Source organism: Lepidochelys kempii, chromosome 9 (assembly GCF_965140265.1).
Source record: "Lepidochelys kempii isolate rLepKem1 chromosome 9, rLepKem1.hap2, whole genome shotgun sequence".
Taxonomy (NCBI): Eukaryota; Metazoa; Chordata; order Testudines; family Cheloniidae; genus Lepidochelys; species Lepidochelys kempii.
Window position 1 is genome coordinate 100006993 of NC_133264.1, and position 21732 is coordinate 100028724.

The 21732-nt window shown below is 49.0% G+C and overlaps 1 protein-coding gene across 8 annotated transcripts in view; it reads right to left on the reverse strand.

Moving 5' to 3' along the window:
- DOCK11 (dedicator of cytokinesis 11) overlaps nt 1-7783 on the reverse strand; it is a 131596-nt gene extending 123813 nt beyond the window's left edge. For all 8 annotated transcript variants that reach the window (XM_073358530.1, XM_073358529.1, XM_073358526.1 and 5 more), the window contains exon 1: nt 7634-7783. In XM_073358530.1, the coding sequence (XP_073214631.1) occupies nt 7634-7735 (102 nt within the window). In that variant the 5' untranslated portion in view covers nt 7736-7783. The remainder of the gene's footprint in view (nt 1-7633) is intronic.
- Nucleotides 7784-21732: the final 13949 nt, after the last annotated feature.

Genomic DNA, 21732 nt, shown 5'->3' on the forward strand with positions numbered 1-21732 from the left:
GCAATGGCCAGCAATATTCCCATGGCGAAGCCAAGACTCATGTGATCCAAGGGGGGGAGGAGATGCACACAGAAGTCACTGAAACAGTCAGCAAGAACCTGTCTGCAGCCCATGCTTGGCAAGCCTGATCCCTATGCCGCTCCATAACTCCTACAACAGAAGTACCCAGCTCTCCCCTACTGCTCCTACTGCTGTCGGCCGGTTTTCTTGTGCGCTCTTCTTCACAGCCCCAAGCAGGGCTGGGCCAAAAGGGTCTCTCCTTCCCTGTTGGCTGGGGGACTCTCCCATTCTGCATAAGTTACATCCTAAGCCCAGGGGGGGAAGAGAGATCCTAGACACTACCTTACTAGGACTTATGATGTGTAGGTCAGATAAGCTCAGATGTAGGTCAGATAATCCTGGTCCGCATGAGACCCTGGCTCTCTCTTTTTGCTGTGTTCAGGCTCGAATTCCACAATTCCTCCCCTAGCTTCACCGCACGGTGCTCTCGCTTTTCACCCTGGGTGTGAAACTGCAGTTCAGAAGGCAACATGTTACTGTTTGGGGGCCCAGGATTTATTTCACGACCAAACATTTGATTAAGAGGGGTTTTAACTATTGAGCACTTAAGCAGCACGCTCTGCCATTGCATGCCATTTATACCGCAGCCTGACCACTAAATAAATACAGCAAAAGCATTAAAATAATGACATTGTTTATAAGTCACCCTGCCAAGACTCCAGCCATGCATTTACAGCCTGACAAACACAGGGAATGTTAAAGGCTGTAACTGATACAATCTCACCCTACAGATGTGTGAAAAACCTCAAGCCTGCAGAAAGAATGAGGGCTCCCCTATGTCTCCACTGCCCAAGGTAGTCAGGGCTCTTTGGGTTTTGTTCGTAAGGATTCCAGCTTGACTCTGGGGGGTTTCCCCCAGACTCTCTCTCACTCCTCCCCTGATGGCTGTTTTCCTCTTCTGGGTGGTGTGAGAGACACAGAGAAGCCAGAGTTATGGAAGGGGAGATGCAGCTTCCACATGCTGGCTGAGGAGGTGAAATGGTGTGGACTGAGAGTTCTGTTCCGTCCTATCCTAGCCACCAAGATTATGAATGTCCCAGGCTGTGTCATGCAGCCCTTTCACCTCTAGAGATGTGGATTACAACCCATTTCACAGCATGAGTAGAAATAACTTCGGTGGCCTTATCCTGGTGTCTAGTCAAAAGGGCAAAATCCCTCACCTGCCTCGCCCAATGCAGAACTGCTACCGCCAGAGCCCAGCACTGGAGGAGCAGGAATCCTGAACTCAAGACTGTGTCCCACTAGAGCGGAGCTGGGGGAGGAAGCTGGAATTACACCGGATGGTGGCTAGGGCAGTACGCAGCTCCTCCCTTTCTATTCCACAATTGGCCCGGGATGAAGTCCCAACCCCACTGAAGGCAATGACAACGCCCACGGACTTCGCTAAGGCAGGATCTCACCCTGCTTCAACAACAAAAAGAACAACACGCATTCAAACTCTCGCCCTACTAGCTAGGCTTCATTGGAAACGTGAAAATGGAAACAATACTGCCTTAAAATCCAACAATGCAAGAACACTGAGGGTGCTGTTTAACCAACACACTACTTAACATGAGACGCACACAGAAAGATTAGCCTACACAGGGGTATATTTCTCAGCAGTCCCTGTCAAGCTGGAGTTATGTCATCTTTTGAGCAGTGTTATTCTGCAATAAAACCAGACCATTTTCCTGCTGCTAAAAGCTCTGTACATAAGAACGGCCATACTGAGCCTTTACTGGGTCAGACCAATGATCCATCTAGCCCAGTATCCTGTCTTCCGACAGCAGCCAGTGCCAGGTGCTCTGTAACCCTCAGTAAGATGTTTGCATTTAAACCTATTTGCAGAAGCTATGTGACAAAGAAACATTCACCAAGTGCTGGAGGCGAATTAGACTGACTCTCCCTGGTGTACCCATGCAGTTAGCTCCTCCAGGGGGATAAATTTAACTCTAAGGCACAGTGTATTTTCTATTCTGGGGCCTGATCAATGCTCACTGGAAAGACTCCCGTCAGCTTCTGTGGACAATGGGCCAAGTCCCTATGAATGACTGTCCTTTATGGGATCATAAGGTGGTTAAGTGCTAAGACTGATCTGAAGATGCTCAGATGTTGCTTAGACCAGCATGGGAGGGCAGTGATTCTGAGACTGGGTTACTCAAGGGCTCACAAACAGAAATTCTCCAAGGGCGCATCTCCCCGCAGCCGGAGGAAGAGCCAACCCTTCAGCTGTTCTGTGCTGTGTGGAGTACTGAACTCAGGTGAGAGCTCTGACTGGCTAATCCTCACTTCCTGCTTTATAACTGCACAGCACTGGCTGGTTGACGGCACGGGTAACGAGACGTGGATCTTTGCACTCCGCAGTCACTAGTCTGAATCTGGTCTGGTTCAGAGCATCCAAAAAGGTTTGTGTGACAGTGAGGTCTCAGGCCAGTTCCTATGGGCAAGCGTCAGTGTCACAAGCTCCCCCACCTCCCTGGCACTCAGGCTGGTGGCCTCAGACGGGCCTAGGATTATGCAGCCATTGAGGTGCCCGACCAGCCCTGGGTTTGCCAAGCAAGGCGTGGTCGGAGGGCTGCGTGGGGAAGCAGGCACTGCCCTGGCCCATGCTGTACCTACGCCGTGCTCCAAGATAGCAGCTCTCAGTACCGGCACCTTGTACAGGCTCGCTGTGCATCCCTTGTTACAACGAACCACTGCTGATGCCTGAGCCCAAAATGCAGTTCCCGCCATGCGGAGCCCATGATGACAACCTCCTCGGAAAGCTGCTCATACGGCGAGTGCCGGAGGAGGCCAGGTAAGTGCGTTCACACCATTCCCAAAAGGCACAGCATGGGCCAAGCAGCTTCACATTGTGCTTCGCTTTTACACGAGGCCTTGTCGCCAGCACGCCCGGGAGACGTTATGGCTCCCGCCCATCTTCTCACCCCCAAGGCCCTTCAGGCTTTCCCCTCTCTCGCCATTCCTCCTGGCCAGTTTCTGCTACCTGCCTCTCTTCCTCCTCCTGATCGCTATGGGCAGCATGAGCGATATCCCCTCCCAAGCTAGGAGAGATCTGGAGGAGAGTGGAACAGTCTCTTCCCTCACGTAACCGAGGGGCTTGCTCCCAGCCAGAAGCAGAGTGCCAAGTCCCAGGGGGAAGGTGGCTTCAGCTTATGGGACTGTCCCAAGTTCAGCCTGGAACTCCGGTTTTGACAGCTGATCTAGTGTTAGAGCTACAGGAGACCCAACTTCCAGCCTTGGCTTTGTGTATCCCTGGCTGCTCGGCTGCCAGGAGCTGGGCTCTCTGCAGAAACAGCAGGTTCAAGCCCTGTGGAATCGAATGGCCTGTTCCCCCCACATTTGGCTGTGAACACTCAAACTCGCACTAATGGGCTCTGGGGCACACGTGTGTGAAAGACACAGAGAGAGAGAGAGGTGAGCTGGGGGAGAGAGTGTACGTGAGTGTGAGCCAAACAAAGAACATGCCAGATGGGTGCTGAACATCATTACTGGCTCGGTGACTTGGGTTTTTTCCTCATCTCATCTCTCATCCATTGTCTGTTTTGCTTGTAAGTCCCCGAGTGCAGGGACTGTGTCCTTACTAGGCAGTCGGATACCTACCAGACTATCAATAGAGAGATAATCACTATTTTAATGAGAAAAGTTCCATCAGCTTTCATAAAACATTTGTACATCTGAATTGTTCCTGAAAAACAGTGAGCAAAATGAATGGGAGCCTGCTAAGAAGTGTAGATTAAACCTGATGCTGGAATTGCTGGATGAAATTCTCTGGCCCGCGTTCGGCAGGAAGCGAGGCTAGATTACTATGCTTCCTCTGGCCTTAAAATCTCTGAGTCTGTGAAGATATTGTTAAATTAAGAGATCTCAATCTTGGCCGCTTTGTTTTAAAAAGATTTGTCTAAAATTCTTCATTTATTCCACAGGTGTCTGTCAGGCTAGGATTCGTAGAAACAATCTGTACTGAGAAGTGTCTGCACAAACTGTACTTGTATTGTATGTAGGATTGACTAACACTCTGTCAAGTTCAAGGTCAAACCTAATTGTCTCCTAATGTAATTCAAACAGGAATAGGGCAGCAGATCAAATTAAGCCAGAGAGGCTTTGATCTGATCCTAATGTCAAATGCTGATCACCCACAGCCCTGCTGTTAATGTTTAGTCCATAGCCTCCACACTCAGTAGGGGACAGAGTTCATGACATGCTCCCTGTCAGTAGCCGGCCCGGCCGGGGAAGCTAATGCTCCATCCAGTGGAGCAAATTTGGTGATGGATCCTGGTGACATGCCACCTGAGACGCACTAAAAAGTGAACACAATAGAGATATCCAGCGTATAGGGCAGGCAGGGACAGCCTGCTCCCCAGGTCTAGAGTACAGGCTGTTGACAATGAACACAAAATTCTTCTGATTATTTTCTAAAACCTTAAAAGGGGCAAGCGGCGCCTCTGGACACTTGATCTTCTGTGACTACGGAGACCTCTGGGACTCCCCACTTATCCCCAGGCATCTTTCTCTGCTGCTAGCCCTCTCCCTCTGTCTGTACCACTGCTGTGTGTTGTCTCGATCCTAGGCTGTGAGCTGCCTGGGGCAGGGACCGCCTCTGTGTAAGGTTTGCTTGGTGCCTAGTACAAGGAGGCCCTGCTCCCTTTTGGGGCCGCTTGGAGCTCCCACAATAGAAATAACAATCCATAACCGTGAGGAGAATAGGTCACAAAGGTGCCGATTCCTGTGACCCTCACGCAGACTAACCCGCCATTGGGCAGTTAGCTGGGGCTGCTCCACAGAGGCCAGCAGAGCAGGGGGTTGCAAACCAGGACTGAGACGGAGCGCGAGGATGTAAGTCAATATCTGACTATTAGGGCTCCTGGAGAGGACTGGGGTCTAGTGGATTACAGCGGGGGGAGCAGGGGGTTGGGAGTCAGGATGCCTGGGTTCTATCCCAGTTCTGGGAGGAGTCTTGGGTCTAGTGGTTTAGAGCGGGTGGGAGTCAGGACTCCCAGGGTCTGTCCCCAGCTTGGGGATGGGAGTGGGGGGTCTAATGGGTTAGAGCTGGGGTGGGAGGCTAGAAGCCAGAACTCCTGGGTTCTATCCCCAGCTCAGGGGGTGTAACGTGTTCGAGCTGGTGGAAGCTCTGGGAGCCGGGATTCCTGGGGTCTACTGTGGCTCTGGAAGTACAAACACACACAATCCACTGGAAAGTACTGGAAGATCAATGGCCAACACCCCTAGCCATCTCCCTCACAACAGCCTCCATCCCAAGGGATAAACAACCTCAACTCACACCTGGCCCTGAAACAACTACCCAGGAGTCACCGTGGACAGCAGGACACACTCAGCCCTGCCCGAGCCACGTGCCAAGCAGGGCAGGCTCTCTGACACCCCAACAGTCCCAGCGCCACGGGCAATGAGTGCCTAGTGGGGCAGGAAGAAGTGGTCCCTTGTTGATGTCTGGGTGTACTGAGATAGTGTCCAGGACCCTGTCATAACCATACAGTTAAGGGTAGCCTAGAATTCCCCCTTACCTGTAACCCTTAAGGGGTTAAGAAGCTCAAATAACCTGGTTGGCACCTGACCAAAAGGACCAATTCGGAAAGAAGATACTTTCAAATATTGGCGAGGGGAAGGCTTTTTTTGTGTGTGTTTTCTTGGGAAGCAGAGAAGCATCAGGTCAGAAAACTCCTTCTCTTATAAACCATCCTAAAAGTCTCTCATATTACAAAAATTGTAAGTAAAAGCCAGGCAAGGCGCGTTATATTATCTTTTGTTTTGCTTGTGAATTTTTCCTTTGCTGGAGGGAGACTTATTCCTGTTTTTTGTAACTTTGAAACTAAGCCTACAGGAAGTTCTGCTGTGTTTTTGAATCTTTTGTTACTTTGTAAAGTTATTTCCCATCCTGATTTTACAGAGGTGATTTTTACCTTTTTTTTTTTTTTAAATAAAATCCTTCTTTTAAGAACCTGACTGATTTCTCTACTGTCCTAAGACCCAGGGGTTTGGGTCTGGAATCACTTGTGACCAATGGTTAGGATATTATTCTCAAGTCTCCCCAGGAAAGGGGGTGTGAGGGCTTGGGGAGATATTTTTGGGGAATAGGAACTCCTTGTGGTCCTTTCCCTGATTATTTGTTAAATCACTTGGTGGTGGCAGCGTACCATCCAAGGGCAAAGAATTTGTGCCTTGGGGAAGTTTTAACCTAAACTGGTAGAAATAAGCTTAGGGGGTCTTTCATGCGGGTCCCCCATATCTGTACCCTGGAGGTCAGAGTGGGGAGGGAACCCTGACAGGCCCCCATCAGGAAGTGGGCCCTCACTGCACGAGGCTCTGCCCCACAGAGCTCCCAGTCGGAGCGTGGTTGACGCCATGGGGGACAGGGACGGGAACTGCAGTGAGACACAGGTGCAGCAATGGGTTGATGGATGGGGGTGAGGAGGGATATGGGGGTGAGTTTACGGTGGGTGGATAGATGGATAGACACCGGCTGTTTTTCTAAAAGACCTGCTCTGGATCAAACAGGAATGATCTCAGGGCACTGCTCTGGCCAAGTTATGCCAGAGGCCAGACTAGAAGAGCACAGCAGTCCCTTCTGGCCTTAGAAGCTATAAATCTAATGTGGAGGCGGATTATCCCACCTCTGCCTAACGAGAGGTTCCTCTAAAGCATCTGGCCTTTATCTGAGATGAGATACTGGGCTCGCTGGCCTGGACCACTGGTCTGATCCAGCCTGGCGACTCCTGCGTGAGAGGTGAGGATCAGGACGGGCAGAGCAGGGATGCTGCAGTAAGGACTGAGGGTCATCAACTGAGCTGAACTTGGCCCCCGCGCCGGCCATTGCAGAGCTATTGGCCCATGTGCTAAGTGCCACATATACCTTCAGAAAAATCTCCCCAGCCCAGGGACGGCTCAGAGGAACACTGGTCATTCCTCGCCAGGGTCTGGCTCGAACCCCGGGCTCCCTCGGGAGAGTCACCCTACAAAACCTCCTCCCCACAGCAGGTCACCCAGCTCCGCCCGGCCCCGGAGACTGCAGCTGCTTGGCCAACCGGGTGGCCCAGGCTGGGCTCTGCCCAGGACTTCCACTGCAGCCCCACTGCCACGCTCGGCCGCTGGGAACCCGCCCCGCAGCCTGGCAGGGCGGCCCCTTCTCCCCCAGGGCACCGGCTGGGGGCACCGCGGACCAGGAACCCGCGGGCGGAGCCGGGCTCTGGCCGGCCCAAGGGTAACGTCTGCTGTGCGAGCCCCAGGGCACGCCCGGCACCGGGGCGACCAGGCAGCCCCGCCTGGGGCTCGCTTAGCGGATCGGGGCGGGAAGGCGCCCGCTGCAGGAAGCGCAGGCGGGGCGCGGCCCTTCCCCTCCCATCGCACCCGCGGGGAGCCGCCCGGGGTGCCGGGGAGGGGCTCCCCCCACAGCCCGCGCTGCCCAGGGCACCCCCGGGAGGGGCTGGGGCAGTGCCCAGGCCGCAGGGCCAGGCGCCCCCGGCCCCCCAGGGCGCCCCCGGCCGCCGCTCGGCCAGGCAGGGCGGCCCCCGCCCGTGCGCCCCGGGCGCGCCCTGCCCGTGCGCCCTGCCCGTGCGCCCCGGGCGCGCCCCGCGCTCACCAGCAGCAGCGAGCTGCGCACCGCCTCCGAGACGCTCTGCCGCAGCTCGGCCGCCGTGCCCGGCTTGCTGAGCCGCTTGGTGAATTTCCTCACTTCGGCCATGGTGCCCGGCCCGGCAGCCGCTCGCAGGGGCCCCTCCCGCCGCCGGCCCCGCCCCGGCACGGGCGGGGGCGGGGTCACGATGGCGGGGGGGGCCGCCCCCTTCCTCCGGCTGGCTGGGCAGGGGAGCGGGGCGCGGCCCCCCCGCCTCGCACCCCCGCGGGGAGGCAGGGCAGGAGCGGGTCTCTGCCCCAGTGTTTCCCAGGCCCGCACAGGGGCCGCGTTTTCCGGCCAGTGCATCCCCAGCTCGCTCCGTCCGCCCCGGCGGGCGGCGAGCCCGGCGGAGCAGGGGGCTCGTGTTCCCGGAGGGCGGCTGGCCGGCCAGCTGGGGGCCAGGGCCGCTCTGGGAGGAAGGGGCCCCGGGGGAAGGGGAGCTGGCCGGCCAGCTGGGGCCAGGGCCGCTCTGGGAAGCAGGGGCCCCAGGGTGAAGGTGACAGCTGGCTCGGCCGGGGGCCCTGGCTAGAGCGAGCAGGGACCGGCCCCCCCACAGCGCCCCACCTCAGGGACACACCGCAGGGAAGAGCAAAGAGGTGCCGCGCCTCTGCCCAGAGCAGGACATGCTGCCGAGAGCCATGCTGTTGTGTGAGCCCAGGGTACACTGGGGTTGGTACCCGTCTGCCCTGTGCTTGGCACGGACCAGCTCCAAGGTCTCCGCCTGGATCCCCGGCTCGCTCTATGCACAGGCCGGGGAGCTGTAGCCCTCTCCTCCCAGGATAGTAGAGATACAAGGTGGGAAAGAAGAGCTCGGTGGGGCTCGAAGGCTTCTCTGGCTCACCCCAAGAAACTGGCCCCAGAACCCATATTCCCTCCCGCCCCTGGCAGCTCTCCAGCGTTCAGCCAGGACAGGTGTGCTTTACCGGTACAGGGCTCCAGTGTGATGGTGCAGTGCCTTCTGCTCATGGAGGTGCGAATGCACATGTGGTCGTGACACACTAGTGCTTTGATAACATGGGCTGTCCTCCAGTTTGCTGGGTAGGCCCCAAAAAAGAAAAAAGTAGGTGAAAGAAGGGTCCGCAGGGGCTCACTGCACTAATGTATTTCTAACCCTTCATCTAGGTTTGTATATCGTGTTAGGGGCTGTGACTGTAAAGGTGTAATAGATCCCCAGAGAAGGGGTGAGCTTGTATTTTCATCGGGTATGTCTTAAAAAATTGTATTTATTTTACCAAGCTGTGCTGATGTTAACATTTATATTTATGTTGTGTTTAGTTTATTGTGTCTGGGGCCTAGGGCTAAGACATATAATTAATATACAGTTAAGGATACGAAAAGTACCAAACCTGAACTGGATAGTTTTTCTGAGTGCAACTCTAGGGAGCTCACATGCCTGCTGCAGTGTTGTCATTTAAGCACAACTGAAGAGGATGTTCTCTGTTCCTGTATTCATATTACCAACCACTCCAGGTACAAAGGAATTATTTAGATTATCTGTAGGGGTCAAATGTGCAGCGATTATAGTTGAAATCATTGTAAACATTAGTAGTAACTTGTAAAGCATGCCCTCAATTGCTATTTGGCTTGTAAGCAGTTTGTTAAATGGGCAGGAAGTACCATTTCATAGGAAATACTCCTTTTGCTTTTCTGTGCTTGGAGGCTCTGGAAGGAAAAATGAGTGAAGAATGCACGCCCATTTGCTGATTCTCAGAGATGTTGTCCATGAGGTTTAGACAAACAGGGAGGTTGTTTAATGGCCTTTCAGCATTTTCAGAAGAGAAGGTTACCCCCCCTTGTGCAGTAACGGTGATCGGTGACAGTTGTTTACGTGGTGCCTTGTTCCATGCCGGTGTTGCTGATGTGGATCTCTCCATCAGTGCCGATGCTGTTGGAGGCACTGCTGGTGGCACTGCTGGTGGGGGCATGGGCCTTGGAGAAGACTGTGGTGCTGTCGTCTTCACCCGCATTGTCCAGGCCGTAAAGGAGGAGTTTGGCTTGTGTTTCCCTCTCGACGCCCTAACTTTCCCAGCAGAGGCCCTGGGGCAGTGCTGAGGTTCCTGGTGCATCAGAGGTATTCACTCTTAGGCTGGTCGGCACCAAAGATAGGGACCTTGCAGGAGATCATTTTCTTTTCAACAGTTCTCTCTGCTGGGACGAGGTCTCTCTTCTCCTTGTTTTCTTGGAGGAGTGAGTACTTGTTTCCAAAGATGATGTGCCCAGAGAGGCCCTGGCTAAGGGGGTCTGCTGTCTGGGGTAAGAAGTTGACGGAAGGGATTTCTCCATGAGAATAAGTTTCAAGCAGAGATCTCTATCCCATCTGGCTTTAGCTTTGAGGTTGCTGTAGTGAGTGCCTGTTTGTGGTATGTGTGACTCACCTAAGCAATGGACGCCGCCTGAGTGGCCATCAGAAATCAGCACAGCATCCTTGCACAAGGAACAGCTTTTGAAACCTGGTGAACCAGGCATGTTTTTAATGGTCCTCGCCGAGGTCATTTTTAAAACATAATAAAGGTTTGGTTTTTTTTTTTTAAAAGGAGAACAAAAAGATGTGACATATCTAAACTAGTAACCTACAAAAGCCTAACTAAAATAATTGTGTTTCTAATTATTTTTCCTAGGCTGTCTTTCGACACAGCTATGGAGCTCTGTCTCAGGCCGAGGACGGTTGAGAAGGAACCGAGGGGGTCGAGTTGTGAGCACACTGGTCAAGGCACCAACGGCACTGCAAGACAGCTACGATGCACATGTGGCCTCGATGGACACTGCTACCAAAAACCTCTGACCGACAGCACCGGGATGCCCCGACCCCGAAAGTGGAGCACCCACAGGGACACCCATCTCGAAGAAGAAATGGCCTTTTCTTTTTAACCTCCTCAAATGTAGAAAGTATTGAGGGAGAAATGGTGAACTTATGACAGACATATTTAGCATTTAAAATTTTTCCAGTAGCACAGGTGCTTAGCACCCATCAGCAGTCAGCTTTCCCCTTCCCCCCAGCGCCTTCTGCCCACTGCAGTCAGCTGTACCGTGGCATGCAAGAGGCTTGGGTTTGGGGTGGGGGAAGCAGACACGGGACACACTCTGGAGAGGGGGCGGAACTGGGTGGAGTGGGGGCAGGGCCTGGGGCTGAGTGGCAGTTGAGCACCCCCGGGGGAAAGGAGGAAGCTGGCTCCTATGTGCAGTAGAGTGTTCCCAGGCATACGTACATTCTTACGTAGAGGTTAGCTGTTACGTCAAAGCTCAGGAGGGCTGCTTTTGTACCGTAACCCTTGAGTGTCTGAAGTGTGTTGATCCAGTGTAACTTTGTTTGCAAAAATGAAAAGAAGGAGCACAACTCCTTGTGCTCTGGCACATGACTGGACAGGAAATCAGCACCACAGCATCCATAGTTCCTATAAAGGGAGGTGCCAAGTCTCTCGTGGAGTTATCAGCTAGGCATGAGGCCAGTTACTGAGCGTCAGCTCAGCTGCGCATCAGCTTCCTGCTGCAATTGGATTAAATAGTCCTTGAAGCTACAGGGAACAACGGGGCTGTCCTTTGGAGATGAAAATAACATAAGTGAAAGGGAAGAGATGGGGTGCGTTCTCCCACATGTGGCATCTTAGTGCAACGTGTTCCGAAGGTAACGCTCCCCCGGAAGGAATCAGCATGAGAATGGATAAGAGCTACAAGCATAATGGAACGCTACCATTGTGGACAAAAGACAGGAGAGTAGCAGAAACAACATGGAGCTACAGGGGCCCCTCAAAGGGGATGTACTTTTCAACCATCTAGGGAAAGGAATGGGGAAGACTGGCCATTGGTGAGAGCAACAACATAAGCAAGCAGGGAAGCGCAAAGAGGTCTCCACAGATCCGAGTGGCAAATCTCTCTGAAACTATTGACCCAACTGCTCCTGGCCTGCTGGGGGCAACCAAGAAAATCTCATACTCCAGATTTTCTGGTCTTTTCAAAATTTCCCTCCCAGTTTTCTCTGATGACCTGTGGACATTGATGTCATTCTGACGTATGGCAGGATTAAAAATACAAATACATAGGAGCCAAACAAAATCTTTTAAACTTTCAAAATGTTAATGTATTTTTTTTGCAAAATAAATAAATTTGATGACTTTTTTGCCTTTTCTTCCCCTAAACCAACTCACAGAGTTATCAGAATGTTGGGGGGAAAAATCCACATTTTGATGAACGATTTTCATGAAAAAGTTTTGAAAACTTTTAATGAAAAATATGAAAAAAAAAAACCCTTGTGAAATGTGTTTCCATTTTTTCCAACCAGCTCCCCCTCCAGTCCTGCCGACGTGAGGAAACTTAGTCCCAAGAATGGCTCTCAAGTGTAACTCCTTTGCTGTCACCAAATTGCCTACCTTCCACACAGAATGGTGCCCTCTCATTTTTATTGGTGGGTACCATTTACATCAGGAGTTAAGCCTCATGGACTTCAGTCTATAGTGTGATTGCAGTGAATGAATCAGCCCCTCTGCATGGAAGTTTTCTGAAGGAACAATCTTTGTGCAACACTGGTTTTAGATCTATGTCACTGTGCACTGCATCCTGGGTTTGGGTCTTTGCTAGCTGAAAGCTACCCCCCACCCCAACGTCTTTGCTTGTTTAAAGCTTGCCCTGGTCAATGGGATGCTTGGATGCAGGAAAGCAGCCACTGGAATTAAAAAGTCTTCATATCTGATAAGTCGTCACCATCTGACAGCTGCTCAGGGACCATCAGAAATGGTGATCCTTGTCCAATTCTGTGTGGTATCTGTCTCTCAGAAACCACAATCCCAGTTGGCTCCTTTGCTGGTGACCTTGGCCCGGAAGCCAAGGGCTGAACGGGTCCTAGAGACCGATTTATTGAGGCCTGTTCCCGTCCCCAGAGATGGTCCCTACAGATTGAGGCCCAGTGACTGTACTGTGTGAGGAGCCTTGCCCTGCTGCTGCTTGGGCTCTCTCCCCCCTATGGACGTGTCCGGTGGGCTCTCCTTGAGGCAGCTTTCATGAGCACCAACAAAGAATTCGCTCCACAAGGGCTTTACATCATGTACAAAGCAGGTGCAAGTCCTCTGGATTTCTGCGAGGGCACAGGGGTCACACGAACAGCAGCGGCACTGGAGGTTGTGCTCCGTTTCCTAAAGGCTGTTTAATAAGGAATCCTGTCTTCCCCCCCTACTCTTGTTGCCAGTTCCTGAGGAGGGGGCAAATAGCAGTACGAGCGTGAAGGAGACAGGCAGAAACCCCCCACCTCCACCTCACCTATCTGCTGAAAACGTAGTGTTTACTGCATTACTTAGAACTATGAGGGGGAGAAATTCAGGCATTGCCCTGAGGGTTTGACTCCGTATGCTCCCTCCTTAGACAGGCCACCCTGTCCTTTGCTGCAGGGGCTCTCGGATACATTAAAGTGGATTCCTTTTTACCAATAGAAGACTTCTGTAACCTCCTTCGACCAGTGATTAACATACAGAATAACCCAGCACTGAAACTCTCAGACATTTACAGTCTCCCACCAGAGGCCTCCCAGGCCCGCCCAGTGGGGAAGCAAACAGGCCCTGCCCCTTAGTGCTCCTGCTTAACAAATACCAGAAGGAATGGATGTATGGCCCCAGCACAGAGCTGAGGCCCAGGACTCCTGAGTCTGCACCTGGCCCGGCCACACACTTCCTGGAGGACTTCACCTCTCCGTGCTTTAGTTAGTACTTCTTTCCCCCCACAGGGGTGTTGTGGATAAATTGATCCCTAGGGCAGGGACCGACTCTTGTTCTGTGTTTGTACAGTGCCTAGCCCAAGGGGGTCCTGGTCCATGGCTGGGCTGCTACTGCCATGCAAACAATAAATACAAGTGATAATCAATAGCTGTAAAGCACGTGTGGTTCATCCATGGGAAGGGATAAATGAGCGTCCAATATTTAGGCAGAGGGCCTTTTACTCACTTTGCTTCTCTAAGAGCATATATCTAGATTTCAAACAGGTTTCTCAGTATTTAGATACTGGAGGGTTTAAACCTTGTTTAGAAATAGGGGAAATCAGTGGAAAGTTAAAATTTAAGCAGTGAGTTGAGTTTAACCTTGAAAATCAAACTATCAAATGGACAAACCAGCACCTATTGATTTATATGGCAGCTGTCTGGAAATCATGAATACCTCATCAGTATGATCGTAGTCACATCACAGAGTCTAGCACAAATCCAGGGGGAATTACTTTTCAGTGATGTATAGTATGGCCTGCAACTGTCAATAGTAGCAGGGATGCAAGTCAAGACCATTCAGAAGCTCCAAGTTGTGTATAACAAATATTAAGCTTTGTTCCTTCTCTACCGAGCAAACAACCTAACCATTGCCTGCCTGTGCCATCAATGTAAGGAATGGTTGGCATCTTTGTTGATTCTAAGCTCGTAGCACCATCTACTGGAAACAAGCTTTGTTTCGACCCATCACTCTCACAGATCTTGGGAGACAGGCCAGTCCTCGCTTACAGACAGCCCCCCAACCTGAAGCAAATACTCATCAGTAACCACACACCAAAAACACTAACCCAGGAACCTATCCTTGCAACAAAGCCCGTTGCCCACTGTGTCCACATATCTATTCAGGGGACACCATCATAGGGCCTAATCGCATCAGCCACACTGTCAGAGGCTCGTTCACCTGCACATCTACCAATGGGATAGATGTCATCATGTGCCAGCAATGCCCCGAGCCATGTACATTGGCCAAACCGGACATCTCTACGTAAAAGAATAAATGGACACAAATCAGACGTCAAGAATTATAACATTCAAAGACGAGTTGGAGAACACTTCAATCTCTCTGGTCACTCGATTACAGACCTAAAAGTGGCAATTCTTCAACAAAAAAAACTTCAAAGACAGTCTCTAACGAGAGACTGCTGAATTGGAATTAATTTGCAAACTGGATACAATTAACTTAGGCTTGAATAAAGATGGGGAGTGGATGGGTCATTACACAAAGTAAAACTATTTCCCCATGTTTATTTCCCCCCCTCCCCCCCATTCCTCAGATGTTCCCCTCCTACTGTTCTTGTAAACTGCTGGAAATGGCCCACCTTGATTATCACTACAAAAAGGTTCTCCCCTCCCCACCCCGGCTCTCCTGCTGGTAATAGCTCACCTTACATGATCATTCTCGTTACAGTGTGTATGGTCATACCCATTGTTTCATGTTCTCTGTGTATATAAATCTCCCCACTGTATTTTCCAATGCATGCATCTGATGAAGTGAGCTGTAGCTCACGAAAGCTTATGCTCAAATAAATTGGTTCGTCTCTAAGGTGCCACAAGTCCTCCTGTTCTTTTTGTTTCTCCAGTAATTCTCATGCACAGACGCTACTGCTAGTTACCATCTGTATAAAATCTACAGATTATCCATGCAGATTATCTAGGCACACCAGCTATTGAAATGTTTTGTTTTTCTATAAGCCGAATCAGTGCCTAATTTATTACAAAAACTTCATAAAACTTGCCAAATAATTTAATTATTCAACCGTCAGCAGTAATGCTAGATGGTCAACTATTATTCAAATTTGCCAAGTTTCATGAAGTTTCTCTAATAAATTACACACTGATCCCCCCACCTTCTACAGCTCATCAATATTCACAAAAATACACACATTTCAAACAAAAATTGAGTAGAATATTCACTAATAACTTATGTCTGGCTCTGAACCTCACCCGTGCAGATCATTTAAATAGTTACCCTAGAAACATACAGCCAGTCTGCTTTCCTCCTTCTGCAAGACACAATAAATGAAAAGTTTCAGAGTAGCAGCCGTGCTAGTCTGTAATTGCAAAAAGAAAAGGAGGACTTGTGTACTCTAAGGTGCCACAAGTACCCCTTTTCTTTTTAAGAAATGAAAAGACGCATACACAGGTCTTTGGTGCCTCTAGTAATTATATCCAATTTAATGCTTTCCCTTGTATTTTCTAATACGTTGCTGCTTAGAATAAGTAAGCTGGAACTTAGTTGTCATGTGGTTAGGGACAGCGCTCAGTGCACTGTGAATATTACTGGGATGCAAATAATAAATCATGGCAATGTGAGAAGTCCCATGGCTGTCAACAAGAGACAGTGCAGGCTTACAGACAACATACCTGTGATACAGGCGAAGGGCTTTGTGTTCAGCCATAAGGGGCTGTAGCTTTCTTAGATTGTATTCAGTGCAAAGGATGATATTTTAAGCCTGTCCTGTTCACACACCAAACTGTGCTAGCCTATAAACTGACAGGGAAAGGCGAGAGTCAGGGCATCTGAGACACAGACATGTTTGCATGGAGCTTAAGAGATCAGACTGGGCTTGTGCTTTAAAGACCTGGCATCGTGGAAGGAGAAATCCTACTATTCGTCACTCAAACAGCAATCCAAATTGGGGCACTATCCTACATTTGATCAGGAGAAGGACAGTGACTGGACAAACTAGACTCACCTGAAACACACACAGACACTCTGGATGGAGTTTAGTTTCTCAGCTACTTAGAGTTTAGGACAAGTTTTTGTCTACATTGATTTAGTTATTTTCTTCTGTATACATGTTTCTTTGGGTAAGGAGCTTCCTGGTTACATTGTCCCATTGTTTCCTTATACTCCCCATCTGTTGTCACCTGTCTGAGTTTGTAAGTTCTTTGGGGGGCAAGGACTGTCTTTTTGTTCTGTGGTTGTACAGCAACAAGCACAACGGGGTCCTGGGGCTAATATAACAAATAATATTGGGTAAATAGTATTCCTTTGCATTACCATCCACCCTGTGAGGATAAAACTATTTAAAAGGAAAGAACAAACAACCTAATTCATCCACACCCTTGAAATCTCTCTATGATTAATGCACAGGAGCAGCATGTTCCCATCCAGCCGTGAACATCTGGGAAGTGAGTGGATGGTGGCAACAGTTTCCTCTCCAGGAGTTGCCTGGTTACAGGCACCTTCTGCTGTGGAAGAGGCACCCATGGCTCCTGAATGCTCAATAGCGTAACACGCTTTCTCCACTAGAATAGAGGCGGGTCCTAAATCAGCCATAGCAAAATGCAAGTGCTTCTCAGTTCAAAGGTTGTGAAAACCCAGATCCTGCTCCAGGCTACCCTGTTAACATTACTCAGACAACGTGAATTCTTTTCTCTAACGCTACACTCGTTGGGAGTGATGGTGGCCGCTGAAAGACAATAGAAGTGTTAGAGAAACATGCACCTTTGCCACCCGCTCGAGCTGCCGCGTAAAGCCTGCCCTCTGATTGGGAGGCAGTAGGCAAAAGCCATGGCCTAAAGGTAGGAGCTGGTTGCAGCAGAGATGGAGAGGGGACTTGGTGTTCTAGAATCTGTGATCAAGCTGGCTTGTTCAACTGATTCTTCGGAGGGGCGAGCTCGTCTTTTCTTTGCAGGGATTTCCTCTGAGTACAAGTTCTTTCCCACAAGGATGATTCCCCTCCTCCTCCATCCATTTCTCGTGATTTGTTTGGCTTGACAGGGAGGAGTTGAGAGTTGCCATTTTTAGGTGGGATTTTGCCTGCACAACTGATCCCACTGCTGATGAAAGAAAGCGAGTTAGTCTGTTGGCAGAGATGTATGTCATGGGAGGAAGACCTCAGGAATGACAGGAAGTGCCTCCTTGTCAGCTTCTCAGATGCCTCAGATACCCTCACACTGCTGAGGGAGGCCAGATTACTTCTGCCTGAGGTGCTGGTACACTCCATAACTCTGTGGTGCTGAGGCGAAGAGCAGAGGCCTGAAGGGACAAAACTGTACGTTATTTTGCTGGTGTACATTGTAGCCAAGTACTCAGCGATCCACCAACTTCAGGCAGTGTGAAGATGAGTAGCTCTGATATTTATTAGTTCTCTGATTGGTGCCCCAATCTTGCATGTAGGTGCTACTCTGTGCCGAGCACTGTACAGAGGACAGGCCCAGCCCTGTTTAAGATGCAGCAACGGGTATGGATGTAGGAAGGAACAGGGACAAGAGAACAAGGGAAAAAACAAAGGCATAAGGCATAAACAGACTGGATGTGGGCACAGCTTGGTGGTAACAAGCCGTGTGTTTTTTTCTTTTAAATTGATGTACCTAAACTATTCAAAGAATCTCAACATAGTTCAGAAACCATGAGAGCTGAACCTAACAATCTCACTTACTGTAGATATATAGCAATGAATGCAAAATTAAAAGGTGTCTGGTGTCTGATGAGACTGTCTCAATCAGAAATAGTCTGTTTGAGAGAGTCTATTTCGCTTACTACCAGATACTGGATAATTAAAGATAGCTGTAATCAGTGATTTTTATGAAGGGGTATTAAATACTTTACTTAAGTTTGATGTGCTCCATGACTCTCTAATGGCATCAGCAGCAGCTAAGGAGAAAAATGAATGTTTGATTCATCAAATTCCAAAGTGTTTTAACTACAACCCAATCACGTTAAAATTCCTCCTCCAGATCTTTAAGGAAAGATGGAGACTTAAAGAGTTAGAAGGTTTGAAGTGGTTTGTGCAGATCAGCTTTGGTTCTCAGGCATGAGAATAAGTAACTTAAAAAGAATCAGTTCCTCACTTGTTGCTAGATATTGCTCAGTGGGATTACATGTACAAATGGCTAAGACATATTGGCAAGGAGAAGCCAAGATGCTGAGGAACTATTCACCTCCAGTTGCTGGATGATGGGAGACTGAAAAAAATCACCTATTTCCCTTAAGTTTGCAGCACGTGGTTATTTAGAAATCCAAGCAAATGAGGTTATAAGTAGATGTGGAAAGTAAAGTTAGCAACACTGTTTCAGTTACGAGCTGTCCAACAGAGCTGGTCAGGGATTTTCTGACTAAATGCTTTTTTGTCAAGAAAAGCAGATTCATCAAAACAAACCGGTGGAGGGAAAAGGCCAGTTCAACAAATCTCCCAGTTAGAACATCAACGTTTTAAAATGGCAGAAATGGAACATTTAGCCTTTTATCAAAACATTTTTTGATTTGAGGAGACGGTGTTTTGACATTTTAATTAACACATACTAAGGTGGTTAAATTTTAAAAAAAGATCAAAACTGAAACAAGATTTCATTTGTCCCAAGCTGAAATATTTTGGATTATCACCAGCTTGTGCAAGGTTTCAATATATTGATTTTTCCCTCTGATTCAGGACAGGAGCAATTTTCAAAATGTCAAAAATTCTTGCAGGACAAGAATCTGTTCCCTGCTCATGTCTAGTCTTTGAGCAATACTGAAACATAGGGACTAAGGAAGCACTTTATCCTCCTCTTTTATTTACCTGTAATGACCAAGGTCAGCCTTTAACTAGATGGCTTTTTGCTTGCACTACAGCTGAAGATGCATGAATGAGCTCCCTCCACATGAACCACTCTTCCCTGGTCATCCAGTAAAGTTGCTGGAATTAAAGGGCTGCAGCAACTTAGCAAGGACAGGCTCCCTAAAGGAGGAGACTCTGTCAGTGGTGCATTCCTCTTCCTACGGTGATCACATCTGGGTAACATGCTTGATGACGTATAACACTACAGTTAGAGAAGTGAGCAAGTGGATTTTGGTATTCATATACTGCCAAAACATACAAGCTATGGAAAATCTAGTAGAATCTAAGTTGTCACAGACTAAGTCCAGTATCTAGCTACAGGAAGCAAAACTGTCTAGTAGAACAGAGTGTGTATTCACCCTCTTAAGTACAGTGGCTCCTCATTTCATTTTAGGAATTACAAGCTGCGGCTTTCTTCATGTTCTTCAGGTTTCCCTCAAATTATTAAGAAACTGTAGTGGAAAAGACCAGAATAAATAATACCCACTAAGAACATCCTAACTTAAGATGGCTTTTAGCTGGTCTACATTACCCAAGTACTTTTCCAAAGAGATTCAAGTAGTTGGTGAATTGAGGCATTTGCCCTAGTTAGCTTAACAGATACTAATCCTACAATAAAAAATTACCTCACCCACCTTGTCTCATGCTCCTTTAGCAAGGGAGTTACTGTATAAACACCAGATTTTTAACCACCTTGCTACTTACTTTCTCTCAGCTTGGTTTGCCAGTAGAACAAAGTTATCTAGTGAGTTGAAATGCTAGTAGGGAACTCAACAATCAACTGCCTTTCTGCTAATGTTTGAACTGGTCAAAGGGATAGAAAGAGAAACTGTCAGGGCAGATTGGCATCCCGCTGTTTGCATGATAGGCAGGTTTGGCAGGATTTCTGGATACTGACATCAGAGCTTGCACTGAAGAAAAGACAACATAAACCAACAGGTTTCAGAGCAGCAGCCGTGTTAGTCTGCAGCCGCAAAAAAGAAAAGGAGGACTTGTGGCACCTTAGAGACTAACCCATTTATTGGAGCATAAGCTTTCGTGAGCTACAGCGTCCGATGAAGTGAGCTGTAGCTCACGAAAGCTCATGCTCCAATAAATTGGTTAGTTTCTAAGGTGCCACAAGTCCTCCTGTTCTTTTTATAAACCAACATGTTAGGTTTGTAGGAAGCCTGGCTTGGGCGTGTAAGGTTTAGTAATAAAATGCAGCTGCTCTTTGCTGAATGGGGTTTACAAGTGGACACTAGGCACTTGCATTCCTGCATTTACACCCAAAGTTCTGCTCTAAATGTGGTTCGTCCATATTTACCCACCACATCCCCCCTCAGAGGGCAGCTGGCTAATGTTCAGCGCCCCGGCAAATTCACGTCTCACCCTTGGCCACCAGATTTAATGAAAAAAATGTCCATATTTAAATCACATAGTCAACGTGAGCTGGTGCCAGAGCTTAGCCCTGCATAGGAAACAACGTGGGGGTGGCAGCGGCAGGGTGGCAATCCAGGGAGATTGCAAAAGCCAGCTGTGCAGAGGGATGACCAATACCTGGAGTAAGGCGGATAAAAGTTCCTGGGGGAGTTTCCCTCCAGAGGTGCCTACCAAACGTGCTGCACCTGCTTCTAGTAGCTGAACCCCCTCTCAGGCAGTTGGAAGCAGCTATCAAATCCCCCCTCATTCTTCTCTTCTGCAGGCTAAACAATCCCAGCTCCCTCAGCCTCTCCTCATAACTCATGTGTTCCAGACCCCTAATCATTTTTGTTGCCCTTCGCTGGACTCTCTCCAATTTATGCACATCCTTCTTGTAGTGTGGGGCCCAAAACTGGACACAGTACTCCAGATGAGGCCTCACCAATGTCGAATAGAGGGGAACGATCACGTCCCTCGATCTGCTCGCTATGCCCCTACTTATACATCCCAAAATGCCATTGGCCTTCTTGGCAACAAGGGCACACTGCTGACTCATATCCAGCTTCTCGTCCACTGTCACCCCTAGGTCCTTTTCCGCAGAACTGCTGCCGAGCCATTCGGTCCCTAGTCTGTAGCTGTGCATTGGGTTCTTCCGTCCTAAGTGCAGGAGCCTGCACTTATCCTTATTGAACCTCATCAGATTTCTTTTGGCCCAATCCCCCAATTTGTCTAGGTCCCTCTGTATCCTATCCCTGCCCTCCAGCGTATCAACCACTCCTCCCAGTTTAGTATCATCTGCAAGTGCACTTATCCCAAGTGACCGCGTCTTGAAGGCAAACCCAATGCCACAGCATGTCTCCCATATTAGCATTTAGTAAACAGGGATGTCAGAAGCAGTGATTTCTTTATGATAGTCCTTTTCATCTATCAGCTTCCTTGCTTAAGATACTGCCTCCAATATTAACTTCAGTCAAACTGTGATCATACTCACCGCAGCAGCAGTGGCAAAGTAGAAATAAGAAATTGGAGCAATTAAAGTATGCAGTTTCCTTTTCTTTATGGCTTTCCCATTCCTTTCCCCATGCTACTACAAATGTCAAGACTTCATGAATTTCTCATAAGGGAAGTGTGTGTATGGATCATGCAATAACTCTTAACACAGTCTCCACCTAATACCCATTTCCAGTTCCCTACTGCTTCTTTCAAGAAGAAAACTGAAATTACCATTTAAAATCAGAGGAGGAAAAAAAAAATCAGGGAGAGTGGAGTGGACAAGTGAACGACTAAACAAAAAGATTTTGATCTGAGAAAAACAGGTGGAAACTGTATTAAGGCAAAGAGGCAAACATACAAAATATCTGAAAATAATGATATTTTCCAAG